We start from the raw sequence: 23,155 nt of genomic DNA, 5'->3' as shown, positions 1-23,155 counted from the left end.
AAGAAGAGAAGGAGGAAGAGGAGGAGGAGGATGATGACCGAGAAACAACACAAAGGTTTTATGTGCAGACAAGGAGTCGAAGGAGCAAAAAGAAACAAGAGTATGATGAAGACGAGGCCGAACAGCCAACGAAAAAGAAGATCAAACGGGAAAAGTCAAACAGGAAAGAGGAAAAGACCAAGAAAGGGGAAAGGAGGAACACAAAGACAACAGAAAAGGCTAAGATCCAGTGGAAGCAACAGAAATGCACTCTAAGTGCTTTCTGGAGATTGATTGACACATATAGAGAGAAAATACCTAAAGGGGCTTGGGATATTTTGAGTACTACTGTATTTTGGGGGATGATCAGACCATTCTATGAGAAGAAGCTTACAGAAACTCAGCTCCACAAACATGAGGCCGACTTGGAGATTATACTGAAGTACTTTGATGTTAAAAAAGCCAAGTTTGTGTTTGGGGAGACAGAAATGGAAATAACATTGCAGGACATAAATGAATTGTTTGATCTGCCAACAACTGGTATTGAATGGGACCTGAGCAAGAAGGTGCTCAAGGAGGAATGGAAGGCATCTTCGATATTTGACGTCAACATGAGGAAAGAAACAGTAATAAAACCTGATCTGGAAAACACACTCAGCAAGGAGCTCGGCAAGAAGAAGAACGTTGATCCTAAGATAATTGCGGCACTGCTTATCATGTACCTCTTCAATGCATTCTTCTTCAGCAGGACATCGACAACCTTGACATGGGACCTCATCAACGCTTGTGAAGACATAGATAACATAAACAGTTTCAATTGGGCCAAGATGGTACTAGATTTTCTGCTGGATGGCCTTCAGAGGTACCGAAAAGATCATCCAACGACTCTTTCTGGCTGCCTCATTCTCATATATGTAAGTACAATACTAATTTTCTGGTCTATTGCCCCCCAATAGATGTCTACTGCCCCCCAATACAGGGGTTAATACGTGTCTATTGGGGGGCAATAGACACGTATTGTTTGACTGTTATTCATTTACTGACAAATATAATTTTGGTAACAGTATTGGTTCTTGGAGAAGACCAAGATCAGAAACTGGATTCCAGGAATGGAGGATGAGAAACCGAGATTTGTGAGGTGGTCGATAAAGGAGCTGTTCAACCTGCAGAAGCTCCATCAGAATCCAGACTGGCCAGAGGAGTTGATAAAAGAAGGGCCTTGGTTAGAACATTACTACATCAACTTGTCAGATACGGAGGAGGAGCAAGAAACACCAAGTTTCAACAACTGGGTAAGTTAGCAATTAAAGTGGAATTGAACAAATGGTCTATTGGGGGGCAATAGACATCTATTGGCCCCCAATACTGGGTTCAGAAGGTGTCTATTGGGGACCAATAGACATCTATTGCCCCCCAATAGACATTAGTGGTTTTTTCTGTTTTTTTTTATTCAATTGTTGTTTTATTGGTTACAGGTTCCCCAAGCGAGCCAAGACAAGGAAGAGGAGACCATAAGGCTTACTGGTAACATGAAAGTTCTGCTAAAAGAAATGGATAGAGTGATTGAAGACAATGGTGAAAAACAGGAAATGGAGAAGCAAATGAAGAAACTATTGGAAGCAAATGAGGGACTTGCAAACCATATTAGGGAGCTTTGGAAAAAGGTTACTGTTGCTGATGAGAAAATTGAGAGTATGGAGAAAAAAATGACTGAGGTGATGCAGGAAAACAGATCACACCAGAACCACATAAAAGCTCTGAAGAAATGTTTGGCGAAAGCAACCAGCAGGGACCCTGACCTGAAAAGCAGTGAGCAACAAAATAATCAACAAGAGATGGTGCAGGTGTTGACCGAGAAAGATCACAGGAAGGAATCTACGCAGAATATGACACTCAAACACCAGTCAACGAAGAACCAAGGGCAGCAGATCTAATTGATGCATCTCCAATATCTTACAAGAGTCCAGAACGGGAAGTGTTTGAGGATACACATTTGGACACACTAAATGAGATGGAATCAGAAAAAATAGATCAACTTGTGTCGAAAATACTGGAAGCAGCTGAGACGGTTGAAATGCCTGAGGCAGGAACAGAAATGGCAGTACCATCGGTCCCCACGGAGAAGAAAACGGTTGACATGCATTCAATCGAGAGGAATGTGAAAGTAAAAAAGAGAAAGGCAGCTGTGAAGAACAAGAACGATGACTTTGAGTATGACACACCGGAGATCCTGAAGACTTATGAAAAGAGAAGAAAGACTGCTGCACAGGAACAGCCAAAGGAGAAAAAGAAAGCACAACCGAAGCCGCCAACAAAAATTCAGAAAGGAAAAGAAGTGCAGCACCAAATACAAATAAAAGAGGTGAATTGTGAGAAGTACACATGGAAAACATTAAAGCCTGAACTAGCAAGACACTACCAGCAATTCTTTGAGATGGTGGATGACAATACGTGAGTGTATAGCATAACTTTCAAACCATGAATACTTCACAAACCCATATTAACTACATATTTTTCTGTTTACGCAGATATGTCTACTGGAGAAGTGAAAATGGAATACTAGGGGTAACCAGGGGAGACATGAAGATTATCGTAGAAGAGAAAGATCTGGATGTTAATGTAAGAAGCTTAACCTGTTTGTTTTTATGTGACCCAAATAGACGTATATTGCCCCCCAATAGACGTCTATTGGCCCCCAATATGGCTATTTTGGGGGGCAATATGTAATGTTCTTCACATATATAATACTAACTGAAAATCAAATTAAACAATTGCAGGTGGTCAAGGCTTACACTGAAATGTTGCAGAAGGAAATGAAAGAAACGAACACTCAGATTGGATTACTAAACATCGAAGCAGCGGTAAGCAACGAAACAAAACTAGCAGCTCGCGCTGCACCACATCCGAAAAACATATTTAAGTAAACAATTCAATGCTTTCATATGTGTTTACTCTTTGTGCAGTTTTACGCAGTTCAACACGAAAGGAAACTAGCGGATTTCAAAAAAGAAGGCAAGAACATTCTCAAAGACGACTTCAAAGGCCACGATATTGAAATAGAGTTATTCCTGATTGAAGAACTGTGGAGTAAGTTCAGCTACCCCAAGGTGATTATCCCAATACACCATTACTACAGCCAGCACTACACACTGCTTGTCATCGACAATGAGAAAAAACAGTTTGTTCACATGAACTCTATGCTGCCACCAAAGAAGGAATGGACAAAAGATAACCAATATTACAACAACGCAAACTGGGTGGTAAGTAACCATATAAAAAAAAATTGTTTATTTTTCAAATGGTGGAATTTGGAAAGTTTGTTGATGCTTTATATATCTGCATTTAAACAGGTTAAGCACATAAGGAGGTTCATACACGACGTGAAGGTGACAGGGACAATATTTCCAGATGACAGCCAGGATCAAGAGAACACGAGAGAGAAGTGCAAAGGTGAGGACAGTAAAGGAGAACTTGTCACTGAGGTTGAAGAAATGACACCAAGAGAGAAAGAGGTCACAAGGTGGATCTTGGATAATCAAATCGGGGAAAATGACTATGAGCTTGTAGAAGATTTGAACTGCCCTCAGCAGAAATCCTGTTCGTAAGTGCCTCAAAATCCTTTACTCTTTATTTTTGATATAAAAGAAGACAGTTTTTTTGATAAATTTGTGCAAATTGTCTGTCTATTGCCCCCCAATAGGTGTCTATTGGGGGGCAATAGAAACTCTCTTTATGGATCTGTCCCTGAAATTTTTGCTTTACAGGGATGACTGTGGGCCGTTTATGATCCATTTCATGGAAAGCATAGTTCACGGAGTACAACCCAGCAAGAAGAAAGGCAATGACATGAGGAAAACAATTCTTGAGAGGTTTGCAAAGGAGGAAAGTGCTTGGAGTGTCGAAAAATACCTTGCTGAAACTGCAGATGCTGTAGGAGAGCCAAAAAAGTAGAAAATGAATATTTTAAGTAGTTACTTTCTGTTGAACTTACTTTGATTTGGAATAATTTCGGATGATTTGACATCTTTTCAATTTAATTTCTGTCAACTTGAAAGAATTTATCTTCATTTACTATGGTTGCGCATTGGACACAGGTTGATATTCAAGTTACAGGCCCTATTAAAAACCTGATGCCTTGACTCCTTAGAAACCAGGTTGTATTGGGGGGCAATAGAGGTCTATTGGCCCCCAATAGAGCTTGGTTAGAGGGTCAGAAAGTAACACAAGTAGAATATTCAAACTACATTTGAATATGCAAGTGTTAAAAATTCACAACTGTGAAACAACAAACCTCAAACATTCAGGTTCCATTGTGTGCCGAAAAGCTATATTGCACCCAAATAGACATTTAATGTAGGGTCACATCACAGTGGAAAAAATGAATCAATTTATCAGTCAGCAACAAAACTGAAGTACCAATCAATGTCAATAATCTTTGACACCAAAGAATGTTAAACTGACCCTGGATAAAATCATCTATTGCCCCCCAATAGCCTGTTACTGCCCCCCAATACAGCCAGTCAGAATTAATGCTAAAACAATTGACAGCTTTACATTCAAATTCAAATAGGTTCAGTGCAGGTCTTCTTGTTATGCTGTCCCATTTTGCCACATCGGCCGCAACGAATGAGCTTCTTTTCACACTCTCCTCTAGACTTGAACATCTTGAGCCTAGGCCTCCCGGGAGGCCTTTTTGCATTTGGAGGAAGTATGTAGTCATTACTTGCAGTTTCAGAAGAAGCCATATCAACATTAGATATTGGATAAATTGGAAAATCATAACACTTCTTGTAATAATCAACATAAAAATACTTATCCATAAAAGCATAAACATCCAATGACGCAGCTTGAATTGCAGCAAGACCGTGGCAGCAAGGGAAGCAGTTAATCTCCCATTTTTTACATGTGCACGAAGGAGTTCCAAGGTCCACAACATAAGAATACTTTGATCTAACCTCATAAACATTTGTATGGGAGTAATGCACATTGAAACGGCAAGCTTTCTCCATACCTTCTTTCAAACGACCCTCCATAACAGGAGTAAGTTGCGAGGTCCAAAGCTGTGCCTCGTCTCTCCTCTCACCCATCATCTGCATCACCCTAATCCGAGTCTGATCAAGCATAGTGTACACTGGCATCTCCCGTTCAACAGCAAACCAAGCATTAAAAGATTCAGCTATACTATTAGCCATAATTCCATAACGGCATCCAGGGAAAAATGCACGGCACCAATTTTGAACAGGCAGATCAGCAAGAAACGGATCTATAATATCAGCACCACCAGCTTCTCTCAACTCTCTCAAATGAAAACGATATTCCTTTTCAGTGCATGAATATGCCAACTCAAAAAACTTCTTTTTAACATCATCTTTCAAAACAGAAGAGCCTTTGCCGTTGTATTTAGTCATAAGGTTATGCGCCAAGTGCTTGTAACAGAAAAGATGAGGATTACCAGGAAATATCTTGTCGAAAGCACTCAACAGTCCAACACCGCGATCACTAATAAAAGTGATCTTTCTACCTTGAGGTTCCAGCAAGTTCTTCAAGTGTTGGAAGAAAAAGGACCAATTAGCATCAGTCTCAGAATCACAGACACACATTGCAAGAGGAAAGAAACCTACAGAAAACAGGAAAAAAAAGTGAGTATATTGGGGGGCAATAGACGTCTATTGGGGGACAATACACGATTGCAGTGTGCGCTGCACCGCCAGAGGGAGCGTGGCGCAACACATTTTCAACAAAAAAAATTAAAAAAAAAACAACAATAAACATAATAGAAACAAAAAGGGAAGAGAAATCAGAAGAAAAGGAACGTGTATTGGGGGAAAATAGACGTCTATTGGGGGACAATACACGATTGCAGCGTGCCGCTGCACCGCCAGAGGGAGCGTGCCGCAACACATTTTCAACAAAAATACCAATAAAAATCATAGACATGAGAAAAATACCATGATTTCTATTCTTTCCGGTTGCACAAAGTATCTGCCCTTGTAGACACTCTTCCCAAAAGTCCAATCGACATACAAGATGGGAAGACAGAATTCAAAGCCACGAACACAGCCCGCATAAGCTAGGAAAAGCCTCTGGAACCGATTACTCGATGAATCAACTTCCAAAACAAAAGAAGATCCCGGGTTCGTCTCAAATACAGCTTCCCTATACCATGTTAACATGTTAAACGAATCAGCCTCAGAACCATAAATCATTTCCCTAGCCTTCTGCTTTGCTTTCCAAGCAACCTTGTATGATATATCAAACCCATAAGCTGACTTGAACTTGCTGATAATTTCCCTTGGCTTCAATGACAAGTTATAGCTAATGTCCTCTTCAATACATGACTTGACAATTTTCGATCCCAAAAGCTCATGTTTTTGTTTTCGAAGAACACCTTTGCAAGAGTGGACATTGTCCAACTCACCAATAATAAAGCAACCATTTGCAGGCAAAACATAACCACGGACATTCCACTGACATCCTTCGGTTCCCCAATTAGAACAAACTGCATGAATTCTGTCCCAGTCATTTCTAATAAATACAAAGCTGAACCCAACTTCAATAGCATACTTTCTGAGCTTGTCTCGAAACTCGGGGGAACCGCCACAAAATTTCTGCCCTACACATTGAATGTAACTAGACCACTCATTTGACAAGTAAGACTTTTGAACTTCAGTCCTAAATGCCTCAGTGAGGTAATCATCTTCATCCACAATACCAGAGCAGCTATCTTCAAATGAAACAGAAGCTTTTTTGCTGCAAATTACACTATTCTTCAACACCATAATATCAACACAATCCAACTTGTAATCTTGGCACCGCTAAACAGCATCTTGAAATCATCATCATTGCGAAGAAAAAAATAGCGCATCCAGGAAGTGAATAATGAAGCTCAATATCATCAGTTGCAGAAAACTTGAACCGTTCACAAATGTATTCAAACAAATGAGCATAGCTCATATATTGATTAATACAAAACATGAAACTTTGTCCAGAATGAGTGCACTTAACAGCTAAGGAAGCATCCATAGTCCTGTATATAAAAAAACAACAATAATAAATAAAAAAAATAAAAAATCAAACCATTATTACCCCCCAATAGACACATACTGACCCCCAATAGATGGGACTCAGATAAAATGTCTTTTCAAAACAGAAACAAGTTACTATAAACACGTACTACTGAACTTCAGTAACAACTAAGAGTATCAAAAAAGAAGAAAAGCAGCTTTTTCAATCCTCTATTGGCCCCCAGTATGGGTCTACTGGGGGGCAATATACGGTTCACAAAGACCAAAATCATGTCAGAAACTACCAAATCACATCATTATCAACACCGTGAACAACAATTCATCCAAAAAAAAGAAGAAAAGCAGCTATGTAAACCAATATTGACTGGCAATAGACGATTAACAAATACCAGAATACATTGAACCGTTTCAAAACAGAATCAGAACAAACTTACCACACAGAAACAGATTAAACTCACATTCAAAAAATCAGCCTCAGACTCAATCGAGATGAATAGCAAACAAGGATACAAAAAAAAAAAATCGAAGAAGCGGAATTGAAATCGTTTCAAACCGAGCTGCAGCATGGTTGAAATCCAAAGCGACATTGCTTCTTTCTCTCTCCATTGCGAGCTTCTCTCTCTATCGCACCAGAACCAGAGCTTCTCTCTCTATCGCACCAGAACCAGAGCTTCTCTCTCTAAGCAGAAGTTCTCTATATTCGTTACCTCGGGATTTGAAACTGGGGCTGAAAGACTAGGTCGTTAACAAAAGGGTAAAAAGGTGAACAAAAATATATTAAAATACAAATGTTGGGTAAAAAGAAATAGATCCTTAGAGTGTTTAGAGTAGATGGGAATTAAAAAAAGTTGCTGGGGTAAGTGGGAACATTGACTATAAAATTAGGGTAAATGGACAAAAACCCAAAAAAAAAATCTTTGAAGCCAAAGGGAGGGAAACACTTTGAATTGTCGTCGTTTGGCGCTCGGGTTAAGGGCAGTTTGGTCTTTCGAGACTAACGGGTTCCCGACCCACATCCGGGTCATTAATTAGGTCTTGAATACAACAACAAATGAAAGAGATGGACTCGTTCGCCGGAAAGGTCCAGGTTTAGGTTGCGCCGTCATGGAATTAGGGGCGGGAGGAGTAGCAAATACCGTGTGGGAGTTGTACGAGAGTAAGGGGAAGATAGGGAGTGGACGCTACGGAGCTGTGCATGAGGCGGTTCAAAAGGCTACGGGCCAAACTGTGGCCTTGAAGGAATTCGAGCACCCAGGTGATGGGCAAGGCTTCACTCCTGAGATTCTTCGCGAAGTGGCTCTTCTCAAAGACCTGAATCAGTCCAGATATGTTGTAGATCTCATCGACGTTGAGACTCCAAGATCATCGGATACAAGTATCTATCTCGTTTTCGAGTATCTGGACATGAACTTGGGCCACTACATTAGCAAGTTTGAACCGGGATTAATGCCGAGACGGACCATCAAGATGTTTGTGTTTAGTCTCTGCAAGGGGATGGCTCACATTCACTCACATTTTGTGATACATCGAGACCTCAAATCTGACAATCTTTTCGTGGATGAAAAGCGAATGATCCTCAAGATCGGAGATCTTGGAGTTAGTCGCTCCATTACTACCCCGCCACGGCTTTAACACCTGACATGGTCAGCTACCACTATAGGGCTCCTGAAATTTACTTGGGAGGCAGATACGGCCGCCCGGTCGACATGTGGTCTGTAGGATGTATATTCGGTCTGTTCCTCTCTCTCTCTCTCTCTCTCCCTCTCTCTCACTATCTCATGCATGTTTCTCTTTTCTTCCATTAAATTGATTGATGATTCTGTTTTTGAATTGCAGCCGAGATGTTGCTGGGCAAACCTCTATTCTATGGACGTGTTAAGGAACAAGCATTGAGCTCCATTTTCAGGTTCACTCTCTGCTAGCTCTGAGACTTTCTTTGAAATGCAGTAACAAAGTAACTCACTATTATACCTTATGATGGTGCTTGCAGGACTCTAGGAGTACCAACCGAGGAGCAGTGGCCTGATTGCACTACTCTGCCAAATTGGAATCCCGATTGGAATGCACAAGATTCTGGAGGAGGAGCTGTGGGCTTGGAAGGGATAATTCCTGACATTGATGCATATGGACTTGACCTTTTATATGTAGGTGTTCTCACTATTATGTAACTTCCATTAGTCCCAGTATATTTTCCTTGGTTTTTGCCTGGTGTTCCCGAGTAATTACAGTATGCAGGGCTAATTTTCAGTACTAGCAACGATAGTATGCAAACTCAGTTTTCATTTCTCGTCTTTGTTTACAAAATTTTGTGAGTGGAAGTCTGCCAACTTTTTTTATGACCCGAGTGTGGGGTTGCATTGTGGCATTGTGCATTTCTACTTACAAGTCTAATAGTGTCGTAACATTTTTGACATGCAGAAAATGCTAACCTATGATCCGGCAAAAAGAATCACGGCTAAACAAGCAATGAAACATCCCTATTTTGACCGAGAACGAGAAACTTTTGAAGACTGGGCTTTCTGAGGAATTGTTTGATAGGTAATTTGTCAACCTGTTGAACTGTTGTATTTGATTATCATTCTGATTCAGGGTTTGTATCTCCTGGTTGTTCTTCTAGCAGCCACTTTATCAAACATGTTTCTTCAATAGTATATCTATGTTCTTGGCTTATTAAACTATTTTTGTTTTCAAGTTATTGGCAGTCTGCAAGGTTAGTAGTTTTCATTTGTCATCTTTAGAAATTGTGGAGTTTGAATGCACCTATACTCCTTGCCGTGTGACATCGGTAGTGTCCGATTGTGGAGTCACATATGGTGAAGTGCTTGCAAGTCTAACAGTGTCTTACCTTTTTGCACTGCAGAGAATGGTCACCTATGATCCTGCAAAATGAATTCCTACCGGAGAAGCTAAGAAATGTCCTCATTGACCAAGAAACTTAAGTTTGAAGACTTGACAGTTTTGAAGAATGGGCGATAGTGTTATAAAAAATAGTTGGTGCGTCAATAGTTCAATACTATTAAAGTAAGAAAGATGTGAACCTGTTCTACTTGTGCTCTCTGATTTTGGATTCTCTATGTTGTTTTTTAACAACTAACAACGACTTTGTTCTAGAAATTCTGAGAAACTTTGTGTTAACCAGTTTAATGTTTTGCTTTCAGGTTTTATGATAGCTTAATTTAACTAACAATTTTTCATAAACCATAGTGACTGCAGGGTTAATATCAGACAATTCTAAGAATTACTATATAGTCAACGTAATTAGGGAATGCAAAAATGACAAAATTCTTCCATCCCTTTTATTTTTTGGTAATATTACCGATGAAAGAACCAATGTATTCCCAACGAAATTCCAGCAAGTCATGAAGCAGCAGCCGTCAGCTTACAAAAGACATATTTAAAGCACATTTTCAAAAAAATAGAAAAGAAAAAAAAAAAGATATATTTCAAACACATGATAAATTGCCCTCCTCTTGCATAGTTCCTACAGTTACTATATACATAAAATCAACTAGTCACTCATTGTGAGTAAAATGATTATAATTAACTATTTCAGAGATGATCACTGGGTGTTATATGTCATCCTAATCTCGAAGCAAACAACCCAACTCGCACCATCTACTCTCAATCAAGTAGTACTCCATCGCTTAGATTAGCTCCTGGTCTTCCAAATTTTAAGCACTGTGAGAGCATCACCTTCTGCAATAAGTAGTGAAACTCCCAATGCTATGCAAAACTGGAGCCTTCAACAGCCTTGTCCAACTCATAATTTACCTCCATTGTTTTCCAAAGCATCATCAAAATTATAGAACAATACCAGGGGACAAAACACAGCCAGGCCAACACTTACAAACCCAAGCTCTAAGAGAAAAAAAACCCATCATCATCAAATGACAATCAGAAAAGATGATGATGATGATGATAAAATTAAAAACTCAGAAAATTAACTAGACAACATGATGGGAGCTGCCATTCTAGAAAAATAAGTAAACAGCCTACTACATGGAATTGAGTGAGGTTATAGATAGTAATCCCGCACGTTCCTCCCTATCATTCTTTCCCAATTGCCTACCAATAATTTTTCCCTATTGCCCCCATTGAATCAACAACTAGAAGCAGAAAGTTAAGGCCTTGAGAGATCCTTGCAAGGGTTATGATCTTCTTCTTCTTCTTTTTTCCTTTGTTTCACCTCTTTCCATAGAAGGCTTCTCATGGGATTTTCAATCCTATTAGCACATTGACCAGATCCCAGATCCCTTTTCATCACACAACTAAATAGCCTTTTGATTTACAATCTAAACCAACGGTATTTACAGACTAGGAGTTCAAGTAGTCTTCCTAATTTGAAGCAAAACAGACACTATACGACATTATATCATCTCACCAAACATCAATCTTCCAATCACCATTCACTCAACAGGCCAATCACTTACAAAGCAACCCATCCAAAACCAAACAACACCTCATAATGGGAGCTGATAAGCAGTGTATGTGTATATATAGCATTTGCTTAATCAATTGTAATGCTTATCAGCTTTCTTGACCAAAAAGATGAAACTTTAGATGTTCTTTTCACTTTCTTGTGTTAAAAAAGTCTCTGTAAACCCTGCTTGTATATCTTTCTTGAACAATTGTGGGGATTTGGTTTTGGCAGAGGTATCCTACAACTTCAAAGTTTGAGCCAATTTAACTTCAACTTCAAATTTGGTTTCTTTTGGGTAATGAAATATATGTTAATCTTGCTCCTTACAAAACCAAATCTAAACTATTTCAGAGGTTCCAAAAAATGCAGATTAAGCCTATACCAACTCCAAATTCGCAAACAATTCGAAGATTTAAACTTCAGCAGTAGAAAAAAATTGCAGATCGACATTGCTGAAAATTGGAAAACTCAAAACAAAAACTGACATGAGAATCATGAGATTAATGAACTTTCTGAGGGTGATTATTCACCATTTGAGCATTCCCCCCTTTGGACGATGAATTGGTGTTACTCTTTAAGAGAGGATCAGAGGGAGAGTGTTTCACTGCGTGGAGGAGAATAGAAGATAGATGGCGCAGAGGCTGTAATTTCTCATAGAGAGTGAGGGTAGTCTCTGGTATTTCAAAATTTTCATCTAATGTTCTGCTGCAGTATTCTTTAAGCAGCTTCCACAAGTAAGTATTGAAGAGCTTCTGCTTCTGGGGTTGGAAGAGCCTCAACTTAATAAAAAAAGCTGCAGATTTTTATTTTACTAAACACCTCTACATCTGCTGCTTAAAAGAAACAATAAGCATAACCAAATGCACCTTGTTTCTGCCTTGGAGGTGTAACAGGTCTCTCTGTCTTCCAGTCAAGTGTGCCTAATGCAGGTTTTGCTACCCATGGAGGTGTAACGAATGAAGACGGTCTTTCTCTCTTCCATGATGATCTTTCTCTCTTCCATGAAGGTATACCATATGAAGCTCTTTCTGTCTGCCATGGAGGTCTTTCTGTCTGCGACACTGGAACTGTACGCTCTGTTAGCTGCACACGACCCTTTGTGTCATCAATATAGTACTTGGCTATTAGCATATCCATTTTCTCTGTGGGTTTTATCCTTGTGGACTTCCCCCTTTCCGCATATGATAGCCTCTCTCTGGCATTGAGAGGGTCAGTCCGTACATCAGCAGGTGCCTAGGATAGAATATCAACCAAAGTTTAAGTTCACAGCATAGTGTTAGTAGAAAGGTATAAAGTCATAGGGAAGGGAATGCATTTAATTACCAGACCCGAATGTGACCAAAGCAATGGAACACCCAGGGAAAAAGTGGAAGGCTGAGTGGACACAACGGAGAAAGTGGGCTCATCGTTCCCGTCAAGCTCATCATTCCAGTCAAGCTTGAACCTCATCCTTTTGCTGGACCGCAGATCTTCTGTTCCATTAGCATCTTGTTTCATTTTACTAGGAACCTTAATAGCTTTAGCACTTTCGACTGTCAAGACCTCTGGCTTGACATTGTTAATAACAACAGTATCAGCTAGCAACAAAGAGAAGCTATGATCCTTTGAATTAGTAAGACCACTCTGACTCTGCAAGTCCTCAAAACCAAGTGACACATTGAACACCATTCCTGCTTTCAGCACAAGGTCATTGTTCGCATTAAGTTTCAACCGGGACTCAACAAGCTCAATACCAATGCCTGTCCCAGCAGATTCTGTCAGATTAGGTACTAACTCAGGAGCCTCCTTCTCCACGACAGAACGAGCTGCTTGATATGCAGAACTAGCTTTGTTCCCGGGCCTCAACTCACTAATGGCTGCATCATGGGCCTTGAGAAGAATTTCATGTGCCTTTCTCTGAAAGGGATTGGGATCAACCAAAAATGTCCTGGCTACATTTGAGCAGTAACTCTTATAACGGGATCCAAAAGCACATATAACCACACTAGCAGAATCATATGAAAGTAACTCATCATTGCCACCAACACCACTCTGAAGAATAGGAGGGTAACAGATACCAACGTTTTCTACATTAATCAGCTTCGCAAAAGCTTTAGAGGGTTCCTGTATAGCCTTCACCATCTCATCCATCAAAAAAGAATGTGTTACCTTCTCACTGTGATTAATAACAAACTCAAGATTTGGAACCACAATATTATTCATGACCTTAGTAGTCAAGAAAGCAGCTCTCTTCACATTCGCAAGCTCCTCATTGTCTTTGACAGACAACAAGTCAGACAACCCATTAGTCACATCACTCATCCGAAAATTTGCATTCTTCAGCTTTTCAGACCAAGATTCAAAAAGAAATCCCTCAGGAACCTCCCCTCCTATGTGCCCCACAACAGGAATTTCATGGCCATCGGCCTTTGCATGAGCGCAAATGTCACGCAATAAATTATCCATCAGAGCAGAGTAGACATCAACGTCTCGTATCACATGCCTCACAATGTCTACACCCACAGCCTTCATTGCAGGCATCCTGAGAAGAGCAGGATTGAAAGAGTCACCTTGGTTGCAGAAGAAATGAATTCTTTTCTTAGTGAACACCATCATTGTCTCTGGAAACTCAAAACCCACCAGCCAAACATTCAATGCCGTAGACTTGCGGTACTGCGGATCCTTCGACGCTGGTAGTTTTCCAATTGCGATAACATCGGAACAACCCCACATATCAGATCGGTGTTTGTTCCAATGCGAATAAAGGGACTTCAATCTCTCACCAAAAATTCTCCTATGCGTGGTGGACATCTGAGCAATACGCGCTGCCGTGTCCATAATAGGAGTCACGCGAGTAGGACGTTTGTAGTTAGTATTTAGAGGAGGATCAACCATAAAGAACTCAGTCCCCTGTATATGAAAAACAATGCAACTAATCAGCTTCAAATGAATAAATTTGCAACCTTCCAAAGTCATCTAGTCATCAGTTCATCACCCACCTTCAGTTTTCCATTCGTAAATCTTTAAATCGAAATCCAAATTAGTTTTTTCCTCCTAACAAAGAAATACTGAACTATTATTCTACGGAAAAGCGCAACAGAAACAGAAAATTTACCTGTCGGTACATTATGACGCTATAGTGCGAAATAGCGCCGTTCCTGATCGCAAATTGGATGGTCGGAGGCTCGGAGAGACCCTAGGCTTGGCGCCAATTTTGCCTGATTTTTCTTCTACATAGATTTGTATCGTAAACAGTCTTCACTTTTGAAGAAGAGAATTGTTGAAGTTTTCACCTTTTAAGTTCTATAGCTTTTACCGGTCACCGTCAGTTGTTTACCTTTTTAACCCTTTGATTCCGGATAATGTTTTAGGGTATCTCCCTTCTCATTTATAATTGAGGATTTATCAACTAAAATTGATTTTCTTTTTTTAAGTAAATAGCCTTTTCTCTCTCTCTCTCTTAAAAAAAAAAAAAAAAAAAAAGAGAATCTAACCTTTCCTTGCTAGAAGGGGATGACGTAATTATATGAAGGAGATGACGTCAATATTGTGAAGGACTATCCATATTTAGATATAATCGTCTATCTATATGAAATTGCACTAAACTGAACACAAATGGTACGTGCAACTAGTGAGCACTTGGGCAATAGAGGTCTGGGCACTTTGTCGTGATGCACATGGAACTGTAATGGTGGCAATGCAACGTGGTTTTACTCATATTATCTTGGAATCGGATGCTAAGGAAATTATCAATGACTTAGGATGTTTGGAGGAAAATTGGTCAGTTGAAGAATTGAGGAAAATTGCTCTTATTGAAGAAGTTAAATCTTTGTTTTGTTTTTTTTTTTTTTTCAGTTTATTGTACTTTTGTCCTACATGATTGTAATCGGGCGGCGCACCTTCTAGCAAGGAATGCGCTTATGGTTCCCGACTTTCATGTTTGGGTCAATGATAATCCTCCATGGCTATCTCGTATTGTAACATCTGATGTATGTTGATTGTTTGTTATCAATGGTAATTCCACATTCTCAAAAAAAAAAAAAAAAACTTATGTGAAGTCTACCAACTTAATTGGAAATCAAGTAAGAAAATTAAGGCAATTGTGTCCTCCCTCTATGTCTTCATGGTAATGTTTTCCCCCTCCTCCAAATTCTCTTCTTTGTAGAAGGATAGATCCAGGGAGATAGTGTCTAGTTTAATTAGACAGTTTTGTTTCATAAGTGTGTATGATTTACGTATTGTTGGCAATTGTGTTCGTTGTCGTATGTTTCTGTTTCACTAGTTGGCTAGTCCGTTCATGTAGGGTTTGCCTCTTTAAATCTATATGAAGTTTATTTTGTTAGAGGTCTGTGCTCGCTACCTCTTTGGTGGTAGTGTTGCACTATTGACTGTCAATTTTTGGAAACCTCTACCTATGGCCTTACCGACATTCAGGTAGTTTTCTTTCCATGTCTCTATTCATTTGTTACTGATCTGTTTGTTTGTCTTTCATTATGGCTTATCTTTGTTGGAATTGCGATGATGATACGGTAGCGGAGAGCTTTGATCATAGTTCATTGCCAAGTAATTGTTCCTTACCTTATTTTTAGCGGTAGAGTTCCAGTTGGCCAGTCTTTACTGGTTTCTTTGTGATGATGCGATGGTCGTAGATGGTTGACGTCAACAGTTTTAGGCAGTTTCTTTTCCTCATATAGGGCAGTGTTTTTCCCATATCAATTTAAATTTAAGGGGCCGTGACCAGTTACCCAATTTTTATCTAAAAATTGTCCACTTGCTCCACTAAGAATTTTTTAACCCCATTTACCCAATCTAACATCTATTGACTGTATTACCATCATATTCTCTCTCTCTCTCTCTCTCTCTCTCTCTCTCTCTCTCTCTCTCTCTCTCTCTCTCTCTCTCTCTCTCTTAGAAGCCTCGATGGACCGAGTGAATCACACCCAAGCCCTCGCCGGAATCCGAATCAGACTCCCATTGCTTCTTCTTCAATCCACTACGATATTCGCTACACCCTTCTTCTTCACTTGGCCACGTCATCTTCATCGACATCATCGTCACCTTCGCCGTCATCGCCGTCGTCCACGATTAGGACTCTCAGTTCCCACCGCATAACCTCGCGCGCCTCCTCGGCACGTCGGGTGTTGTCGTCGTTCTCCTCCTCGCCGTGGACGAGGTCGATCCGCGTCAGAGCTTTCTCCAATGACCAGTCGAAAGAGGCCACCATCAACCGCCGATGAGAAGTCGACATGCACTGCCGATGAGCTCCACCATCAACCTCCTCCCAAATCCAATCGATTATGGAGCTTCAAGGTCCGGCCATTTGCACGTGCAATTTCACAGTTCCGGTAGATCAAACAGCAAATCGCCGGTGCCTCCGTCCCTGGTCCATCAGATCCGGTGCCCAGAGCACCTTTTTTTTTTTGGTATCTGTAATGTATTCATTTTGGTTCACTTTAGGGCAATAATATGATTATTATGAGCCAATAATATGAGTATTAGGGGGGCAATAATATGATTACTGGGGGGGGGGGCAATAATATGATTTTTGGGAGGCAATAATATGATTATTGGGGGGCAATAATATGATTACTGAGGGGTAATAATATGGTTACTGGGTATTATTGGGAGGCAATAAATTCAGATGCCGGAATCCCAACACCAGTCTAGTAGCAGAATTCCGGTCAATCGATCGCCGGATTCCGGTCACCGGTTGCCGGAGTCCGCTGCCGGCCACTAGTCACCAGAGCACAGCATGGTGGATGATGACTTTTCTCTCTAAGTGAGAAAGAATGAGAGGGCAAAAAAGTCTTAAAAATAAATAAAAAGAATTAATTGGATAGTAGGGAAATAATCCCTTAGAGTGTTTTGGGTAAATGGAGTTAAAAAACTGTTAGTGGAGCAAGTGGGCAATTTTGTTGTTAAAATTGGGTAAATGATCATTTTCCCTAAATTTAAACTACGAACTACCTGATTCAGTTTTTATATTTTTTTAATTTTTTTTATTATTATTATCAAATTCCTTACATCTTTGGGCCGTTTGACCATATTGATCTTTTTAATCCCATTACTGCATATGGAGACTCAATTTGATTACATCAACGTCCATGTTAACACCGGAAGGTGTCCCGCTTCATTTGATATGTTTTCATCATGGCTCTAGTCATCTTTACCAAGCGCGAGATGTCTCAATCCGAGACAACAATGGTCAGCTACAGTCTTGGCTCTTATTATGTGGTGTTTTCTCGGTTTAGAGTTTTGTTCTAATGAGTTTTATCTGAACAAAATTTTAATGAGACCATTTTTAGAATAGGTTTGAGAAGAAATGAAGATATTTTTCCACTTCTTTTGATTGATTTATAAGTTCGTTTTTGCGATTGTTGTAGGCAACCGGCCTATTTAGTAGGTAACTGTTTATGTCCTGGCTTTCGCCCTAAGTCGGGTGTACTTATATTTCTTTGTATTATCTCTTGAACTGAATATACTTTCAATCCAAATCTTAAAAAAAGTAAATAACCTCAAAAAATATAAAAATTAAAAAAATCAATTTAATCAGCAAGATCAATTGTTCTGATAAAAAAAAAAGATCAATTGTGACAATTACAAAGTAGAGCGAGGGTTGCACTTCTAAGCTTAGATAATGCTGCTAAAACGCTAGAAACCCAGACGTGAAGATCTGTTTTTTTTTTTTCTTTTTCTTTTCTTTTATTACTTCAGTCAGTGTAAACTCTCGCACTTCTAACCTTACGAAAAAAAGATGTTTTCATTAGAGTGCCACTTAATTAGGACGAGGTTGTGAAAGAGGACTGGAGGACAAGTACCCCTATAATTTGTTAATGACCATCCTGTGATAGTTTGATTGATATTTCTTCCTACCTTTTCAAATCAGGAATGTGCGGAATGGTTCTATTCATCTGCAAGAGCAGGACTGCAATAAAAAATCATGGCATGGGGAGTTTGCAGTCCTCGTGTGCAGCAAGTCATCCAACAGTGAGATTTGTCTAGTGCATTTAGACCAACTCGAAGCATTAGACGCGCGATCGACCACTCTGGTCAGATGTTATATGGGAACATGGACCAAATCCGAGTTTTGAAATTTAGAAAACCATAGACTTCTGCGGTGATACAAGGTATAGAAGAAAGTAACTTTCTATTTGATATTAAAGCATCTCTGAAGTCCAAACACCTAAATTTACAACAGAATCCCAATACTTCCTTAAAGCATGAATAAAATACAAAAATTGGTTGAATTTCCTCTACCTCACCTCCGTATTTAATTGTAATTACGTAAATTTGGTTAAATCGAATATCAAATTTCCACAAGCTAATAATTGCATCACGTATATTCATCATCCCTACAAACTTGAAAGACTCATCATTCCTGGTTTAGCTCTAACCAAATATGTGAATATAATTTCTTTGTCCTTGTTGGTGCGTGACATCCCCAATGAGACCCAAACTCTTCTTTTTCTATTTTCGGTGGTATATAATTTCCAAATATTCCTCATAATATACAGTGAACCCGGCCGACGCTCCCGATTTGAGAACTGAAGGACTCCAACTCTTAACAACCAGGCGAACGGGCCCACAGTGGGCCCAATGGGAACAACCTAGCCAAACGCGTAACGCGCCTTCACCACTAGCCTCACTGATCTGATCTGTCTTCCTATCACCACGCACTTCCGAGTATTGACAAAGGTGGCAACTCCGCAATTACTCTAACGCATGCAAGGTCAAACCCGTCATTTTCAGTTTCACCGCCGCTGAAGTAAGAGAGAAGCATCCGAGTTCACTAGTAACCAACCAGCAATAATATCATATAAATTTGCAAGACGGAGTTAAACTCCATTCTTTAATCTCTGCTCCTTCCACACCTCTCCTCACCCAAATCTTCAGCTGAAAGATCTGTTCTTGCTCAAAAAGGTAAATCCACTTCATCCCCAGTACTCGATCAAAAGCTGATCTCTTTTAGCAAACTAGCCTCAGTTTGATTTATGATTTTTTTTCTGAGTTGCTTTGTTGATTTGAGCTAGAAAGCATAGATCTTTGAGCTGAAATCCAAATTGGGTGTCATGAAGTGTCTCTTGTTTGTTTTTCTTTGCTTTACTTCCGCAATCCATTTCATTCTCGCTGCCAATTACATCCCATCTGAAAAAATCTTGCTAAACTGCGGCGGTCCGCCGGAGTCCACCGATCCCGATGGCCTGAAATGGACATCGGATATCGGCTCCAAGTTTGCCTCCGGCCCAAACTCCACCACTTCCCCTGCTGCAACTCAAGACCCTTCAGTCCCTCAAATTCCTTTCATGACTGCCAGGGTCTTTCATTCTGATTACACTTACAAATTTCCGGTCGCCTCCGGCCGGATGTTTGTTCGTCTTTTCTTTTATCCGGCTTCCTACGCCGGACTCAATGCCTCCGGTGCTGTCTTTTCTGTCATGGTTGAGTCCTATACTGTTCTCAAAAACTTCAGTGTTGTCCAGACCACTGAGGCTTTGGATTATGCTTATGTTACCAAGGAGTTTATTGTCAATGTTGAAGGAGAGTCTCTGGATGTCACTTTTAAGCCCTCTGGTAGTGGCTTGAATGCGTATGCCTTTGTGAATGGGATCGAGATTGTGTCCATGCCAGATATCTATAGTTCTACCGATGGTGCTATGATTGTGGGACAATCGACTCCTTACACCATTGATAATAGCACGGCACTGGAGAATGTTTATCGGTTGAATGTGGGTGGAAAAGATATATCGCCGAGTCAGGATACTGGTCTGCTTAGGTCTTGGTATGATGACACTCCTTATCTGTTTGGAGCAGCCTTTGGAGTTCCGGAGTTTGCTGATAACAATATGTCCATTGCTTACCCTAAGACCATGCCTACTTACGTTGCACCAGCTGATGTCTATTCCACAGCCAGGTCTATGGGGCCGAATAACAGCATCAATCTCAACTACAATTTGACTTGGATTTTTTCAATTGATTCTGGATTTTCATACCTTGTGAGGCTACATTTCTGTGAGGTTGCTGCAGTCATAACCAAGCTGAATCAGAGAGTGTTTGATATCTATCTCAATAATCAAACCGCCGAGTCTGCGTTTGACGTTGCTGGAATTACAGAAGGGAATGGAATTCCGCTGTACAGAGATTATGTGGTAATAGTTCCAAATGGGAGCCCGCAGGAGGATCTATGGCTTGCACTGCATCCAGAGCCTACTGATAAGCCACAGTACTACGATGCAATCCTAAATGGGGTCGAGATTTTCAAGATCAATGATTCTACTGGCAATCTTGGAGGGCCTAATCCCATTCCCCGTCCCATCCAGGAGAACATTGATCCATCGAAGGCTAGACCTGGATCAGGTCATGGCAAGAGTAAGAGTGATAACCAGAAAGCAATTATTGCCGGGGGAGTTAGTGGTGGAATTGTCTTGGCCCTTGTCCTTGGTTTCTTTGCTATTTGCGTGTCACGCCGCCGTAGACAACCGAAGGACTCAAGTGCAAGTGAAGGGCCATCTGGTTGGCTCCCTCTGTCTTTGTATTCACAATCTGCAAGTTCTGCCAAGACAAACACAACACGAAGTTGTGCTTCCTCCCTCCCATCAAACCTCTGTCGTCACTTCTCATTTGCTGAGATCAAAGCAGCCACTAACAACTTTGAAGAGGCTCGACTCCTTGGGGTGGGAGGTTTTGGAAAAGTATACAAGGGTGACATTGATGGTGGAACAACCAAAGTAGCCATTAAGCGTGGAAACCCACTCTCTGATCAAGGTGTGCATGAATTTCAGACTGAGATTGAAATGCTCTCAAAGCTTCGTCATCGTCATCTTGTTTCACTGATTGGCTACTGTGAAGATAACTCTGAAATGATTCTTGTATACGATTACATGGCTTTTGGAACTCTGCGTGAGCATCTGTACAAGACCCAAAAGCCGCCACTCCCCTGGAAGCAAAGGCTTGAGATTTGCATTGGAGCTGCTCGTGGTTTACACTACCTTCATACTGGTGCCAAGCACACAATCATCCACAGAGATGTTAAGACAACTAACATTCTGTTAGATGAAAAGTGGGTTGCAAAGGTCTCAGACTTCGGCTTGTCCAAAACAGGTCCTACATTGGATAACACTCATGTCAGCACTGTTGTCAAAGGTAGCTTTGGGTATCTGGATCCGGAGTACTTTAGGCGGCAACAGCTGACTGATAAGTCTGACGTGTATTCGTTCGGAGTTGTCCTTTTTGAGATCTTATGTGCTCGCCCAGCCTTGAACCCCACGCTTCCAAAGGAGCAAGTGAGCTTAGCAGAGTGGGCTGCACATTGCCACAAGAAAGGCATGCTTGATCAGATCCTCGATCCTTATCTCAAGGGGAAGATCACACCTGAATGTTTCAGAAAGTTTGCAGAGACAGCAATGAAGTGTGTGTCAGACCAGAGCATTGACAGGCCATCAATGGGAGATGTTCTCTGGAACCTGGAGTTTGCATTGCAGCTACAGGAGAGTGCAGAAGAGACTGGCAAGGGTATTGGAATGGACATGGAGGAAGAGCCCTTCATGGCCTGTAAAGGGAAGAAGGACCTGGATGCATCACCAGGGTTCGATGGCAATGTAACAGACTCGAGGAGCAGTGGCATCAGCATGAGCATAGGTGGTCGCAGCCTGGCTAGTGACGATTCTGATGGACTGACACCAAGTGCTGTGTTCTCACAGATCATGAACCCAAAGGGACGTTGAGACTGAAGAGACTCTGCATATGCTATACTGGCCACTACAATCTGAGAACCCGATATGGTTTCCTCTCTAAATCAATCGGGCAATGAAGTTTGCTTGCTGTTCTTTATTTTTCTCTACTCGAATTCATTTACTTGTGTTATTTTTTAATATTTATTTCGGAGTCGTTCCAACATGAATTGATCAAGTTAGTTGTAGTTTTATATCTGTAATTACATGAAGAGTGTTTATTTACTTGTTCTGGTAGAGAGCGTTGTTGATTTGGCTTCCCATATGTTCATGTCACATGGTGGTGTTACAGATCATGTCTCTCTATCACAGCCAAACTTATGAAGAATTATTAAACAGTTTAGTTCAATATCAATCAAAAGGTTCAATAACGTGTGCATGGGATCCATGATTATTTCTGGTATGAATTTCTTTTGGTATGTATTATCATGTATGACAGTATTAGGGAATTATTGTAGCTTTCATTACAAACTGGTGGAATTATTGGTCAAGCTGGCATAGCACTACGTGCCGTAGTGGGCTGATTGTGACTTTGTTAACGTGGCTATGTTGTTTGTGAAAGGTTGACATCTGAGGGTGAGGAACTAGTATTCGATTGGTTAAGAAAGTAATCGTCTTTTACCTAACTTCTGGTGTATAATAATCTTGAATTCTGATGGCCGGTGTTTGATTCTTTGTCCACGTTTAATCAGGTTGTCGCTGTTAGTAGATTTTCTCTAACATAAGAAGATGACATTTTATAATTCAGAAGCTTCTGCGAGTCAATTACATATGGTCAAGAGATTTCATAAGCAATTCCGACCAACATCTATCTGAATGAAAGAACAACCGCGATTTTGAAGGCAATAATAGCTGCGCATGAACAATTTATTACATTCACTGCTAATTTATGTAATCATCTGTGCAACTTATGTACATTGAATCAGGAGAAAATGTAATAATAGAGCAGAGGAGGTTTGAGCAATTGGACCATTTTGAGAGAAAAGCCATCAAGACAGAAAGGACTCAATTTGGCTAAAATTGAA

At 40.4% G+C, this 23,155-nt stretch overlaps 6 protein-coding genes across 6 annotated transcripts; 4 read left to right on the top strand and 2 right to left on the bottom strand.

Annotated features, from left to right (window-relative positions):
* The first annotated feature begins 1,069 nt into the window (after positions 1 to 1,069).
* LOC121052262 lies at positions 1,070 to 3,090 on the top strand. Its single transcript, XM_040516933.1, has 6 exons — positions 1,070 to 1,271; positions 1,455 to 2,430; positions 2,508 to 2,598; positions 2,757 to 2,840; positions 2,943 to 2,991; positions 3,077 to 3,090. The coding sequence occupies exons 2-6, from the start codon at positions 1,991 to 1,993 to the stop codon at positions 3,088 to 3,090; spliced, it is 678 nt and encodes a 225-aa protein (XP_040372867.1). The 5' UTR covers positions 1,070 to 1,271; positions 1,455 to 1,990.
* Positions 3,091 to 4,541: 1,451 nt separating this feature from the next.
* Positions 4,542 to 5,387, bottom strand: LOC112194056. Its single transcript, XM_024334317.2, has one exon. It carries the CDS (start codon positions 5,385 to 5,387, stop codon positions 4,542 to 4,544), a length of 846 nt encoding a protein of 281 aa, XP_024190085.2.
* A 2,721-nt stretch (positions 5,388 to 8,108) lies between these two features.
* Positions 8,109 to 8,636, top strand: LOC112194055 (cyclin-dependent kinase B1-1). The gene has a single exon (XM_024334316.1). The coding sequence runs from the start codon at positions 8,109 to 8,111 to the stop codon at positions 8,634 to 8,636; it is 528 nt and encodes a 175-aa protein (XP_024190084.1).
* LOC121052129 (cyclin-dependent kinase A-1-like) lies at positions 8,195 to 9,943 on the top strand. Its single transcript, XM_040516191.1, has 5 exons — positions 8,195 to 8,735; positions 8,841 to 8,910; positions 8,995 to 9,148; positions 9,423 to 9,542; positions 9,865 to 9,943. Exons 1-4 carry the CDS (start codon positions 8,645 to 8,647, stop codon positions 9,525 to 9,527), a joined length of 420 nt encoding a protein of 139 aa, XP_040372125.1. The 5' UTR covers positions 8,195 to 8,644; the 3' UTR covers positions 9,528 to 9,542; positions 9,865 to 9,943.
* A 1,833-nt stretch (positions 9,944 to 11,776) lies between these two features.
* Positions 11,777 to 14,720, bottom strand: LOC112193603 (FACT complex subunit SPT16). Its single transcript, XM_040516264.1, has 3 exons — positions 14,519 to 14,720; positions 12,748 to 14,313; positions 11,777 to 12,657 (listed from the first exon to the last, which is right to left on the bottom strand). Exons 1-3 carry the CDS (start codon positions 14,528 to 14,530, stop codon positions 12,259 to 12,261), a joined length of 1,977 nt encoding a protein of 658 aa, XP_040372198.1. The 5' UTR covers positions 14,531 to 14,720; the 3' UTR covers positions 11,777 to 12,258.
* Positions 14,721 to 19,210: 4,490 nt separating this feature from the next.
* Positions 19,211 to 22,493, top strand: LOC112195384 (receptor-like protein kinase FERONIA). The gene has a single exon (XM_024335804.2). It carries the CDS (start codon positions 19,473 to 19,475, stop codon positions 22,122 to 22,124), a length of 2,652 nt encoding a protein of 883 aa, XP_024191572.1. The 5' UTR covers positions 19,211 to 19,472; the 3' UTR covers positions 22,125 to 22,493.
* The last annotated feature ends 662 nt before the right edge of the window (positions 22,494 to 23,155 follow it).

The sequence above is a fragment of the Rosa chinensis genome, chromosome 3, assembly GCF_002994745.2.
Source record: "Rosa chinensis cultivar Old Blush chromosome 3, RchiOBHm-V2, whole genome shotgun sequence".
In the NCBI taxonomy this organism is placed as follows: domain Eukaryota; kingdom Viridiplantae; phylum Streptophyta; class Magnoliopsida; order Rosales; family Rosaceae; genus Rosa; species Rosa chinensis.
The sequence above is the reverse complement of the archived record's forward strand: the minus strand, read 5'-3'. Positions and strand labels throughout refer to the sequence as shown.